The sequence below is a fragment of the Phascolarctos cinereus genome, unplaced genomic scaffold, assembly GCF_003287225.1.
Source record: "Phascolarctos cinereus isolate Bilbo 61053 unplaced genomic scaffold, phaCin_HiC Scaffold_4;HRSCAF=312, whole genome shotgun sequence".
Classification (NCBI taxonomy): domain Eukaryota; kingdom Metazoa; phylum Chordata; class Mammalia; order Diprotodontia; family Phascolarctidae; genus Phascolarctos; species Phascolarctos cinereus.
The window spans coordinates 122,727,782-122,742,915 of NW_027555847.1; the positions used below are offsets into that span (position 1 = coordinate 122,727,782).

Genomic DNA, 15,134 nt, shown 5'->3' on the forward strand with positions numbered 1-15,134 from the left:
ACATTGATCTATCATAATTCTTGAGGCCTAGTGATGAAGAATGCTACCCGTCTCCCGAAAGAGAAGCAATGGACTCAAGATGCAGAATGAAACACACCTTTTGGGACATGGCCCACAGGGTAGCTTGGATTTCATCCTTTGAAAATTGTCTTGTCAAGGCAGTTTCCAGAGAAAGAAATTAAAGCTATCTATAGTCATATGAAAAAATATAATCAAATGAAAAGAAAATCACTGTTGATTAGAGAAATGCAAATCAAAACAACTCTGAAGTACCACATCACACCTATCAGATTGGCCAACATGACAGAACAGGAAAATGATAAATGTTGGAGAAGATGTGGGAAAATTGGAACATTGATGCATTGTTGTTGGAGTTGTGAACTGATCCACCCATTCTGGAGAGCAATTTGGAACTATTCCCAAAGGGCTATAAAAATGTGCATACCCTTTGACCCAGCAATAGCACTTCTAGGGCTGTATCCCAAAGAGGTCATAAAAATGGGAAAAGGACCCACATGTACAAAAAATATTTATAGCAGCTCTTTTTCTGGTGGCAAAGAATTGGACATTGAGGGGATGCCCATCAGTTGCGGAATGGCTGAACAAGTTGTATATAAATGTAATGGAATACTATTGTGCTATAACAAATGATAAGCAGGCAGACTTCAGAAAAACCTGGAAAGACGTATATAAACTGATGCCGAGTGAAATGAGCACAACCAGGAGAACAATGTACACACTAGTAGCCACATTATGCAATGACTAACTTTGATAGACTCAGCTCTTCTCAGCAATGCAAGGATCTAAGACAACTCCAAAAGATTCACAGTGGAAAATGCTATCCACATCCACAGAAAGAACTATGAGTCTGAATGCAGATGGAGACATACTATTTGCTCCCCTTTTGTTTGTTGTTTTGTTTTATTTCTTCTTTCTCGTGATCCCTCCCATTAGTTCTAATTCTTCTATACATCATGACAAATGTGAAAATATGCTTAATATGAATGCATAAGTAGACCCTATATCAGATTGCATGCTGTCTTAGGGAGGGGGGAGGTGAGGGAGGGGGAGAAAATTTTAAATTCAAAATCTATGAAAGTGAATGTTGAAAACTAAAAATAAATTAATAGATTTTTAAAAAGAAAGTTGCCTATTCATATCCTTTGATACGAATATTTTTCCATTTGTCTAGACCATTTGGTTTATTGGAGAATGACTCTTGGTCTTATGAATTTAAAACAATTTTTAATTTATCCTGGAAATTAGACCTTTATCAGATAAACTTATGGCAAAGATATTTTCCAGTTACCTGTTTTGCTTCTAATTTTAACTACATTAGATTTATTTCTGAAATACTTTTCCACTTTTATTTAATCAGAATTGCCCGTTTCTTTCTGTGATCTCTATCACTTTAGTTATGAATTCTTTATAGATCTGAATAGGGATCTGAAAAATAATTCCTATAGATCTGAAAGGCAATTTCTTCCTTGCTATTTTCCTTGTTTAGTCTTTTATTATTGCTCATTCATGTTTACCTTTTTATGTCTCTGTTAACTCCTGAGTTTAAACTTCAAAATTTCCATGTAACTCTGTTCTTTCCAGCAATATCAGGAAGTCCTCTAATTCATTGAAGATCCATTTTTTTTCCCCATGTAGGGTTACACTCATTTTGCTAGGAAAGATATTCTTGGTTGTAAGACATCCTTTGCCTTCTTGAATACCATATTCTAAGCTCTCCACTCCTGTATAGTAGTGACTACTAAGTATTCTGTGATGTTAGCTATGGATCCTTGGTACTTGAATTCTTACCTGCTTGCTTGCTGTTAGCAGTATTTATTTTTAACCTGGAAGCTCTGGATTTTGACTTTCATGATCCTAGGAGTTTTCATTTTGAGGTTTCTTTCAGGAGGTGACCAGTGTAATACTTCTATTTCCGTTTTGTTCTCTGGTTCTAAGAGATCTGAACAGTTTTTGTTTGTTTGTTTTTTGTGGTTTCTTGAAATATGGTGTCTAGATTCTTTCTTTGGCCATGGCTTTCAAGTAGTCCAGTGATTCTTGATTTTTTTCTTCTTAATCTGTTTTTCAGGTCAGTTATTTTTGCTATAACATACCTTATGCTTTCTTCTATTTTTTTCAGTCTTTTGAGTTTGTTTTAAATTTTCTTTCTCGTGTAGTCATTAGCTTCTATTTGGTCCATTCTAATTTTTAGGGATTTTGTTGCTTGGGCAAAAATTTGTAAATCTTTTGCTAAATTGTCCATTCTCCTTCTAAATCTTTATTCTATAGCTCTCATTTGTTTTCCAATTTTTTCCTCTAGCATTTAATTTATAAATTTTTTTAAAATTTTAATACTTGCTTTATGACTTCTATGAATTTTAGTTGAACTTGTGTCCAAATTTTGCTACTCATTGAGGTTTTGCTTGTAGATATTTTTGGAGTAATTCTCTTCTGAGTTTATCTCTTGAGTGTCCCTATCACCATAATCACTATTTATAGTGGGATTCTCTTCTTTTTTTTTTTTCTTTTAGGCAATTGGGGTTAAGTGACTTGCCCAGCGTCACACAGCTAGTAAGTGTCAAGTGTTTGGTCTGAGGCCGGATCTGAAGTCAGGTCCTCCTGACTTCAGGGCTGGTACTCTATCCACTGCGCCATCTAGCTGCCTCTTTTTTTCTTTTTCATTCTTTGAGTCTGCTTCCTGACTTCAAACTTAATGTTAGTGCTAGGGTTTACACACTTATGGAGGAAATATCTGGTCTGACCTTGTGTCATTTCAGGTCCTGTTACTGCTTTCTTAGGGGGTTGAGTTTTGTGTTATTCCAGAATCTCAAGACTCGGGCTGGAGAGTAGCAAACTTTCAGGTCTCACAAAGTGGTCTGATCCAGGGGAAGTCTGACCTGCCCTTCCCCCCTGCCTCGAGTCTAAGATTTAAAAGTTCCTGACAGTAGGTATTATTTAAATGTTAGCTATTATTACTAAGGAACTCATAGTCTAAGTGAAGGAGACAACACTAAAACTACTATGTAGAAACAGGAACTACATAGGGCTTATTAGTGATAATCAACAGGACAGGCACTAGCCCTTAGGGGGATCAGGAAAGACTTAGAAGTTACTTTTTAGATCAACTGAACCAATCAACATTTATAGTAGAAGTTTATTTACTGTCTATTTCATTTCCATTTTCTTTCACTGCCTTAAATAAACTTGAAACCTTTGTCTGAATGGCTGTTCTACTAAAGAGGAATGTGTTTTTTCTTGCAATTGTTAATCTATGCAGCTAAAAGACACTTCCTTTCTATCACTGTAATATTTCTATTCTTTGTAGTTGTTTGCAAAGTACAAAAAGATGCTGCAGCTTTGACTTTTTCTTTCCTACAAGCTTTATAACATTACATATTATAGATTCAGGCTTTCCAATATCTTGTCCTATTTTGGATTTGCTTTGATCAGCTTCATGCCATTCAATTACATTAAACTTTTATTCTAATGTAATGATAAACCTTTTTTACACTGGAAGTGTTTCCATCTGAAGTATTCATCTTTTTGTCTATTTTGGAAAGGACTCTTTTCAAAATAATAAACATAACTGTTGCTAATATGATATGTGGCAGCACATCACATCCACAGGCAATGACAAGCAAGTATAGACTGACAACATAGCAGTGTGTTAAAACCCCTAAATGCAACTTGGTATCATTTTATCATTGACACTAAATCAAATTTCACATTATTCAAATTCACATTAATTGTGACCTAGCTCAATATGAATGTAATGGAATGTTATTGTGTCCCAAGAAATAATGAAACAGACAGTTTCAAAAGAAACTTTGAAGTCCTATATGAGCTAAATGCAGAGTGAAGCAGGCAGAATTTGGAGAACGATGTATTCATGACAACATAATAAAGGAAAAATTAAAAACTTTGAAAGGTTTTAGAACTCTGGTCAGTGCAATGATATACTTGCAGTTCAGAACACTGAAGATGCAATTCACCATTCATATACTGCCAAAAAGGTGATGGGCTTAAAATAATGTACAGTGAGACATACATTTTGGGCATGGCAATGTGGAATTTTGTTTTGTAATACTATGCATATTTATATATGAGGGCATTTTTTTTAAAAGAAAGAAAAATTACTGTGTAATGAGAGGGAGAGATAATAAATGCTTGTAAAATATTTTTTAAAAATCATGGGAAAACGTCTATGAACTGAATCAAAGTAATCAGAATCAGAAAAAAACACCATATATTAACTACAATAATGTAAACAAAAGGAACCCTAAAATGAGGCTGAATGCTAAGTAATTGTGATGATCAGTCTTGATGAGGAAGCACTTCCCTCCTTTTTGGTAGAGATGGTAAGCTATGAGTGCCAAATGGTGTGTACTTTGTCAGCTGAGGTTACTGTATCCTATTTTTCTTCATTATAAAGGAAAGCATATTTAGAAACGAGTCTGATGTAAAACAAAAGATGTTGAATCTTATTGCTTAAAAACATTTTTAAATGGGTTAAACTAGATAATCTCTAAGGTTTCTCCCAGCTCTAAATAGTATGCTGTCTAAACTCTAACTAAATGACCAGGTATATAACACCTTAACAAATTGTAGCTAATAATGAAAACATTATTTAACAATGAAATAAAATAATTGAGGAGTTTAGAGTGGATAATATCTAAGGTTCCCTCCAGCTCTATATCCTATGATCCCTCTATGATCCTCAGTTTTCTTGAGGAAACTGAATGAAAGCTTGGATTGGGTGAATACTAAGGTCTCCTGTTTTAATGATTTATGAATATCATGTTCTATCCACAAGACAGGTACAGAAGACACATAAGCATCTGACTGTCACAGAAATAAAACCTAAGGAAATTCTAAAAAGAAAATAGAATGTGAGAAGGTCAAGTTATGGTAGGTACATCAGAGGTTAGTAGAGTTGCATGAGTATGGTCAGGGCTAAGCCAACCATGCATGCATAAATATACGGTCTAACCAAATTTAATAACCACAAAAAAGTATATGACCATATAGATATAGACACATAGGATAGACACTAGAATATTTTCAGAGAAAATTAGGTGCTTCTGGTAGGTAGAGTGCCGGGCCTGCAGTCAGGAAGACTCCTCTTCCTAAGTTCAAATGTGGCCTCAGACATTAGCTATGTGACCCTGGGCAAGTCACTTAATCTTGTTTGCCTCCGTTCCTCATCTGTAAAAATGAGCTGGAGAAGGAAATGGCAAATCACTCTAGTATCTTTGACAAGAAAACTCCAAATGGGGTCACAAAGAGTCAGACTCAACTAAAACAAATGAACAATAAAACTACAAATAAACAAAACCAATTTTTTTTTCAGAAGGACTACTACTGAAGTTTATAGAATTTGTTTACAGAATTGCTGAGTGTAAAAAGCCTTATTTGATAGGAGATAGATCGGTGCTATCTCTTAACTATTGATGTGATCAAAACAATGGTTGGGGAATCATGCCAAGTACCAAGCTAAAATACCATATTATGTGTCTCAAGATCTTTGTGATCAATTACTTGAGAAATTAAAATATTTTTAGTTTTCATTGTAAGTGAACAAAGGAACAAATTTAAAGATGTTCATTTGATTGAAGTATATGTTGAAGATGATATTAGGGAAAGGTTTGTTTGCAGACCTATTAATAGCAATGATAACAAGAGAAATTTCCAATGTAATTTATGACTTTTTAAAAATGAAAATGATAACATCAGCCCTGGAGTCAGAAGCACCTGAGTTCAAATCTGGCCTCAGACGCATAACACTTCCTAGCTGTGTGACTCTGGGCAAGTGACTTAACCCCAATTGCCTCACCAAAAAAAAAAAAAAAAGATATAATATGGAAGAATTGTATTGGACTTTGCACTGACATAAGTCAGTTAAGGTCAAGGCAATACAGATCAGCAAGACAACCACTATTTTAAAATATAATCCTTCATGTGATCTGGACACAATGTATGTTTCACAGACCATAACTTGTATTGAGAAATGAGTGAGATGTTTCTGAGATCCAGCCCCCAGGAAAACCACCATCAGAAAGGAGGGAGTCAGTGAGCAATAGGGGAAAATAATGAAGAAAAGACTGAAATTACCAAAGATCTCAGAAGAAAGAAAATTCAAAGATCTTGGGCTTGTTTTTTTTTAATAAGTGGAACGTAATGATTTTATTCAGACCACCACCTTTTGTTTTAAAAGAGTAATTGAAAATCAGGGTAGAGGAGAGGGGAGTAATGTTTGGAGCAATATGGAACACATGGAACTTTTGTCATTTGATAATTTTTATACTTTTTTGAAGCCCATTATATAGCTACCAAGTGGGAAGTAAATCTTCAAAATGTACAATTTCCTTTAGAGAAGTTTCAGAACTAAAGATGTGATTTACATGAAAAGCTGTAGAGAAAGTAATTGAAAAATCCATTCATAAAACTTTTATTCCACTTACATCAACTTAATACACATGTTCTTAACAATTATGCTTGTATTGTTCATGAAAATTTCATAAGACATTAAACAAAGCTAGCCATCATCTCAAGTTATTTCCCTTTTAACTATTTTTACAGCACATGCATGTTAGGCAAGTATCAAAAAAATCACAAAAGCAAAAATCCTAAAAAAAGTTAAATGCAGGGGTTTTTTGTTTTACTACTGTGCTTGATATATAGTGACTTTATGAATAGCAAGCAATTCATTTTTTACTGCATCTTTACTTGTACACTTGTTCTTAGGTTGCCTAAACCATTTAAATATAAATAAAATGAGTGTAGCAAAAATAATGAAAGCGAACAGCAGGTAACTTTACAAATAATGGAATGTGAACCATTTCTGCCCTTCTCCAGAGTAAATTGACTGGGTTAAAACTTTGTCTTAAGGAACACTTTTGCAACTGCAATCATAAAGGTGTACATGTTGAGATTGTGTATTCCACAGATACACATGGAATGACGTGTAATATCTGTGGGACATCTTTTTCTACCACAGCCATGAGTGCTCCAACTCTAAAGTACCCACAATAACTACACCTGTGGCTGGAACCAATTATCCCTTTATCCCCCCACCATGACAGACCAATATGTAGGCAGTTTTCTTTGCTTAGACGTGGAAGCTGTTTTAACACTGGCCTTGTGAAATCACCATGTACCAAAAGTACTATGCCAAACATGGAAAACGTATATAAAAATTCCATATCCCCATATTGGCCACCTCAGATGAAAACAGATAACTCCCCAAATGTTTACTGGCTCTACTCCCCTAATATTAAACATAAAAACCACATGGGAAATATAGAAATCCAAATAGAAGTAACATAAACCTGTCATAAATCATAAACAAAAGCTATTTGTGGGACAGCAGGGATGACAAATGGTCTACTGTGTAAATTTTAGAATGAGGCAGACAGAAGTTGGAAGGCTGGTTAATTCTCCCCTCCTTCTCCTGCTTCAGCTTCATCTCCTTGGGTGTCCGATGTCCACAATGTCAAGTTGTCTCTCTGTAATTGCATTATTAGTGTGCTGTCTTTGTATGATTCTTCACTTAATGTATCAAGTTCAGCAATGGCTTCATCAAAAGCTGTCTTTGCAAGGGAGCAGGCTTTCTCTGGAGAGTTCAGGATCTCAAAATAGAACACAGAGAAGTTCAAGGCCAGACCCGATCTTACAGGATGCGTTGGTTGCATCTCCTTTTTGCTGATTTCAAAAGCTTCTTGATATGCTTGTTGTGATGGATCCACTATTCCTTTCTTGTCATCACCAGCAGCAACCTCAGCCAAATAATGGTAGTAGTCTCCTTTCATTTTCAAATAGAAAACTTTGCTTTCTGCTTGTGAAGCATTAGGAATCAAGAACTTTTCCAATAGAGACAGTACATCATTACTGATATCTCTTAGTTCGGTCTCAATTTTCTCTCTGTATTCTCAGGCCGTCTGCTGTTTTTTCTCAGCACCTTCCATCCTTTGCTCAATACTTGAAACAGCCCTCCAAGATTAACACTTACTAGCTGTGTGACCCTTGGGAAGTCACTTAATATTGTTTGCCTCAGTTTCCTCACTTGTAAAATGAGCTAGAGAATGAAATGGCAAACCACTTCGGGCCCCTATGACATTTTTGTAAGCAGCAGAGAGAAGATTCCTCTCCTCATTGGATAATTCAGCTCCTTGCTCAGTCACAGACTTCATGCAGGCTGCCATGTCATCATATCTCTCAGCCTACTCAGCCAATTTGGCCTTCTGCACCAGCTCATTTTTATCCACGACTGAATGTTCTGTGCCCAGAGTGAGTGGCGGCAGATGGACAGGGGGTTCAGCGGTCTCTGGGCGGCGGCAGTGGCCGAAAATTCAAAGATCTTAAGTACAAGCAGATAAACCATAAGGAAAGACATTAACAGCAGAAGGAAATATGGCCTCTTGATCTAGCAAAAGGATTCATGTATCTATGAATAAATACTGTAAAACAAAGGGAAATGATTCAATGTCTGATGAGGCAGAAGACCCTGTGGACTTTGAGGAGAACGTGAAACTCCATCATGCTGTTTCTGAATGGTTTAAAAGAGAAATAGAAATGGTGAGAGCAGAATGTAAGCCTCCACAGGAGAAAAATTGGTAAAATAGAAAAAACTTGAATCCATAGTGGCAAGTCTCACCAAAGAAACAAAGAGGATAACTGATTGGGAATACAAATAATGTAAGTCAAGGACAAACTGGGAGAAGCAAAAAGCAATAACATCAAAGAAAGCAGACCCTCCAAAATGATTTCCAAGACAAGGTGCGTAGTGACAAGTTAGGGATCATTGGTCTTCCAGAAGAACATTACAAGTCAAACAACCCCTGAACTTCATAATACCATAAATAATACAAGAATACTGCCAGAATTTCTGAACACAAATAATAAAGTGACAATTGAAAGAATCCATAGATCTCTTCTGAGGGGGAAAAAAGGCTGTAAACTCCAAGACTAATTTTAACAATTCCCTTGAGAAACAACAGATTCTTCAAGCAACCAGGAGAAAGACTTTCAAATATAAGGGAAATGAAATGTGAATAATACAAGACTATTCTGCATCCACAAGAAAATGCAGGAAGGAATGAAATAATGTGTTCCTAAGAGCAATGGAGCTCGAGGTGACTTAACCTGCAAATCTAAGCTTTATTATAAATGAAAAAAGATGGATGTTCAACAACATAGAAGTGTTCAAAACATTCTTACAAAACCAAAATTAAAGAGATTATTTCTCAAACACTCCAGACAACAGAAATACAAGAAGGGTAAACACATACAGTAGCCAGTAACAGCAACAGAATAATAGAGAGAAAGTTCTTTCTAATGGTACACAAGAAGACAAGAGTGAAAGCAGAAGTCAAATAGAAGTAATGGTGGAGAAACAAGCCTAAAAACATCATGGATTAAACCTCACAACACCTCACCTACAGGTGAATCAATTTGAGGATAGGGTAGGGTATGGAACTAAATTACAAAATGGGAGAGTGCATGAAGTGGAGAGGAGGATTAAGATAGAGAGGAATATTTGATGTAGCCTAATCAAGTGAAAGGCTAGCAATGAAAGGAAAATACCTTGTATTTCTCAGGAAGAAAAGAGCCTACAGGAGAATGGTTGAGGAGACAACGGGAAGAATTAAAAAGGGAGAAAGGGGACAACATTGTTTCCATGATGAGTACTCCTGTAGGGGAAGAGATTTTATAAAGGGAGATAGGGACCTTACAATGTTTTATCTTCAAAGATTTTTTTGCTTAGAGAGACCACTCATCCTACCTCAGGAAAAGGGGAGTCAGTTCCTGGGGAGAAGAGAGATAGAAGAGTACCCAGGAGAAAAGGCTACCCAGAAGAGTAGGAGGGCATGGACCCAGGGAAGAGATCTTGAGGCAAGTCATGGGTGGGGGTGGGGGTGGGGGTGGGGATAGGGTGGGAGAATGGCTGTACTGAAATGTAAAAAGACACAGAAAGAATCTTACCCTGTGGCAACATCTTCTTTATCACTTTTTCTAAGAGTGAGGCACAACAGGAAAAAGGAAGTGGGGAGAAATTAGCAAATTTTTCAGTTGTGTTTGACCCTTCATGACCCCGTATTAGGGGTTTTCTTGGCAAAGATACTGAAGTGGTTTGCCATTTCCTTCTCTAGCTCATTTTACAAGTGAGGAAACTGAGGCAAACAATATTAAGTGACTTCCCAAGGGTCACACAGCTGGTAAGTATCTGAAGCCAGATTTGAACTCAGGAAGATGTCTTCCTGACTCTAGGCCTTGCAATCTATTCACTGCCACCACCTAGCTGCCTCCAGCAAGCTCTACAAGGCAATAAACTCTCTAGGAGAGAGTCTCAAAATAGGTACCACAAAAGTTTTAGTTCCATGAGAAACACAGAGAATAAAGGATTAAATAAGTATAAAGTCCATGAACCAAAGAATAAAAGTATAGAATAAACAGGGAAGATAAATAATGAAATGAGAAAAAGAAATCCTTTCTAGTAAAAAGCACAAAAAATGAAATTTTCAAAACTAATAAATAAAACTAATTTAAAGGGAAGTAAGGAAGGGGGATTCTAGTTAACTAAGTGAAAAGAAAAAAATAAGGAGAGAAATAACCAGAAAAAAGCAAGCAAAAGAAATAAAAAATGAAAGAAAGAAAAAGCACCAATAAGCACCAATAAGTTTCCCTAAAACTAGGGAGAAGAGGTAACAAATAGAAGGGGTGCTTGAGGGTTGAGGGGAAGAGCCAATGGGAATAGGGCCATGTTAAGAAAAAAATAACTGAAGAAGCATAGTATTGTATTTATAGTGGAAGAGGGGGGAAAAAACATGGGGGGAAAAAACCTGGAGGAGGAAAATACAAACCTAACTCTCATAACTTTAAATGTGAATAGAAAAAGTGATAGATTAAATAAGAAAACAAAACCCCATAATATTTTGCTTACAAGGAAAACATTTAAAAAACAAAAACATGGAATAAAAATGAGAGGCTAGAAAAAATATTTACTATGCATTAAGTGAATTCAGAAAAGCCAGAGTTACAATCATGCTATCAGACAAAGCAAAAACAAATGTTCAAAACATAAAAAGATAAACAAGGAAACCACATTGTGCCACAAGAAACCATAGACAACAAACAAATATCATTGCTAAACATATACTCTAAATGCTTTCGCCTCAAAATTCATAAAACATTAACTGAGCTACAAGAAAACATAAAGAATAACACAATAGTAACTGTAGGTTCAATGTCCCTCTCTCAGGTTTGGATAAATCTAACAAAGATAAAAGAGAAACTATAGAACTGAATGAATTGTTGGAGAAATTAATTAAAAGACTTGTGGCATCTTCTAAATGGGACTACAAGAAGAATATATTTATTTCTCAACAATACCAGATTTTTACAAAAATTGTGCATGTATTAGAACACAGAAATATCGCAAGTAAATGTTAAAAGGTAGAAATGGTAAATGCATCTATTACAGACCACAATGCAATTCAAAAAGCCAAAAGACATAGAACCCAATGGAGACCTAACAGTGAAATTCTAAATAATGAGTGGGCCAAATAATAAATCATAGGAACAATTAAGAATTATATGAAATAAAATTATAATGATGAAACAATTTATCAAAATTTCTGGAATGCAACTAAAGCAGTCTTCAAGGGGGAAAATCATATCCCTGTAAACATACATTAACAAAATGGGGGGGGAGTATTAACAAACCAAATGTACATTTTTAAAAATTATCCAATGAATAAAACCTAAAGTAAGTACAAAAGATGATGTGTGAGAGGAGAAATAGATAAACTATAAACACTTTCCCACCAAAAAAAAAAAACCACACAGGAATAAATGAAACTAAAACTTGGTTCTTTGAAAAGACTACTAAAATTGACATCCCTTTAGCCAATCTGATTAAAAAGAAAATCAAATCAATAAAATAACAAAAGATGAAATTACAGCAAAACCAGAAGAAATAAGAATAATCAGAACCTATTATGCACAGTTATATACTAACAAAGTTGAGAAGACTCCAGGGTCTGCACTCTATCCATGGCACCACCTAGTGATCTTCCTAAAGCACAAATCTGACTCTGTCACCTCACTACTTAGTAAATGCCAGTGGCTTCCTAATACTTCTAGGATAAATATAAACTACTGTTTGACATTCAAAACTCTTCACAATCCTAGCCCCATCCTACTTTTCTAATGTTCTTATATGTCACTCCCCTCACCTGGGCCTGGCATCCTGGCTGATTTGCCATTCCTCAAACATGTCACTCCATCTCCCTCCACTCCTAGAATGCTCTCCTTCACCTCTCCCTCTTGTAACCCCTTATTTCCTTTAAGACTTAGGTCAACCAAAAGCTGTTCCCCAGTAGATAAATGGTCAAAGAATGTGATCCAATCATTCTCAAAAGAACTGCATTAACAACCACATGAAAGAATGCTCCAAATAGCTAATAGTAGGAGAAATGCAAATCACAACTCCCAGGTTTCATCTCCCATTCTGAAAATTGGTAAAGGTGACAAAAGATGCAAATAGTCAATGTTAGAGGAGTTGTGGGGAGACAGACACACTAGTGCATTCTTGGTGGAGTTGCGAATCAGTACATTTATTTTGGAAAGGAATTTGAAATCATGCAAATGAAGTGACTAAAATAGCATACTCTTTGACCCAGAGATTTCATTATTAGCTTGTGCCCCATGGAGGCATAGATAAAAAGAAAGCCCTTACATGCACCAAAATATTTTTTATAAAAGCACTTTTGTGATAGAAAAGAATTGCAAACAAAGTAGATGCCAACTGATTGGGGAAATATAGAGAAGCATAGAAAGATGTACATGAACTTATGCAGAATAAAGTAAGCAGAGTCAAGAAAATGATATACACAATGACTAAAACAATATTAACAGAAAGAAAAACCACACCTCCAAAAAATAAAGAAAATCAAAAGTGAATATTGCAAAAAACAGAAGAAGCACAACTTGAAAGAAGAAATATGACATACTCCCCCACCCTTTTGCAGAAGTGCAAGGTCCATGTGATATGTTGCAAATTTAGTTATGCCAAATATTTCCTCTTTTTCTTCTCTTTAAAAAAATATTGCTTATTATATGGCTCAAAAGGGGAGCAATACTGGGAGAAATTTGATGATTTTTTTAAAAAAATCAAAACCTTTGGGGTGGCTAGGTGGCATAGTGGATAGAGCCCCAGCCCTGAAGTCAGGAAGATGTGAGTTCAAATCTGACCTCGGACCAAATACTTGATACTTCCTAGCTGTGTGACCCTGGGCCAGTCACTTAGCCCTAATTGCCTTAAAAAAAATTTTTTTTAGTCAAAAACTGTTTTTAAATTTTGGAGGCAATTGGGGGTAAGTGATTTGCCCAGCATTATGCAGCTAGCAAGTGTCTGAAGCCAGATTTGAATTCAGGTCCTCCTGACTCCAGGGCAGGTGCTCTGTCCACTACGCCATTTAGCTGCCCCAAAAAAACTTAATTAAAAAAAAAAAACAACTTATTTGGGCACATGCAAAAAAAAAGACTCAGGTCAAGTACTGCCTTCTTCAAGAGGCCTTTTCTGATTGGCTGCTAGTGCCTTATCTCTCTTTGTATCTCATATACCTCTCATGTTGTTTTTCCAGTTAGAATATAAGTTCCTTGAGGGAAACAGCTGTTTCAGTTTTGTCTTTGTATCTCAGGGTTTAGCAGAGTGCCTGATACATAATGAGCACTTGATAAGTGCTTATTGAGTGTTAAGTTAGAAGATTAAAAAAAAAAACACTTTGTGATAACTTTAGGTCTGTGGGTTTTAAGGAACAAGTATACAAGCCTTGAGATGCTTATTTTATTATAATTCTGATTTTCATGTATAGAAAATGAATAATATCAGAAGAACAGCCTACAATTTTTTAAATTCTCTCAAGCCAGCTTAGATTTCTCTTCCCAACCTCAATGAGAAATTATTAGTGAGCTGTGTTTTTAAAAACAAATTATAAGCTCTTTTCCTGAGCCTCCAAATTCTATGAGAACTGCGTCAATGGATAGAGAGCCAGGGTCCATTGCTTCTCCTTAAAAGTCCAATGGGCAAAACTAGGTGAAATTCACAGAGATATATATTGCTACTATAAGTCAGGAACAATTTTCCAACAATCAGCTGTCCAAAAATGGAACAAGCTTCGTGGGATAGCAAGTTGAACTAAATGACCTTTAAGGTTCCTTCCAACTCTAAGACTCTGTGACTCCAATGATAAAAAGAGAGAATCACAGAGGTATTGACCCAGAAGCCCCTTTGATCAGCAAGCTCCCCACATTGCACTCATAAGTTAGTGTCTGTTAACTAGTCACAATATAACCATTGTTTTTATAAAAATCACGTCAGCTGAATAAAACTCTGTTTGCCACTATCAGTTATGGCCAAGCAGAGGACAAGCCCTTTCTCTGTATGTCCAAAGCAATAGTTAAGACTGCTTGTTCTAAAATTTGGCACTTTGAGGCTTTGGTTTAGTTCATTCTGTCTTGGAAATAGGCAACTCTGTTGCTTTTCTAAAAGGTTTTCAGTGTGCATAGAATTCCACATGAGGTTTGTTTCTGGGATTTCCTGATCCTGGTTGTATGAGCCCCATTTGTCTGTGTCCTAGGTCAAGGGAAGACAGGATATATGTGAGAGCAGTAGTTTAGAGTAGGGCATCTCACAAAGATCCTTCCCAGAGTCTGTTTACTTAGTATCTCTGAGGATTCAATTAATTTCTGTTGCCCCTTAAGTCCTTGCTTTCCCAAATTTCAAAACATCTCCTCCAACTGAAGTAGGATTCCTGAAAGGTATTTGCATCTGTGACCTTTATCTCTGGAACATAGGCACAAGTGCATAACAAAGAATCAGTCCTTTTCAAAGATGAAGATGTGGAAAATGAAAGAAGGAAAATAGAGGAATCCCTTCCAGAGCTTTTGCAGAGTACTCCACTGGTTATTCACCAACTCACAAAGGTAAAGTCAGATGAAAGCCAGTTTCCTTCCTCAACAGGAACTATTAAATATATCTACTGACAATAATTAATACATTGCCTGATGTCTGAGATCTATGTGTATTTTCCCTTGGTTATTAGAATATAAGGCAGTGACCTAAGATAAATTTCCTT

At 36.0% G+C, this 15,134-nt stretch overlaps 1 protein-coding gene and 1 pseudogene across 1 annotated transcript in view; one reads left to right on the forward strand and one right to left on the reverse strand.

The window, feature by feature from the left end:
• Positions 1–15,134, forward strand: part of LOC110221646 (phospholipid-transporting ATPase ABCA3-like) — a 207,041-nt gene that overhangs the window by 173,233 nt on the left and 18,674 nt on the right. Inside the window, exon 25 of the mRNA XM_078152511.1 lies at positions 14,854–14,982. Coding sequence (XP_078008637.1) covers positions 14,854–14,982 — 129 coding nt within the window. The remainder of the gene's footprint in view (positions 1–14,853; positions 14,983–15,134) is intronic.
• LOC110221648 (14-3-3 protein zeta/delta pseudogene) lies at positions 6,430–7,976 on the reverse strand (annotated as a pseudogene).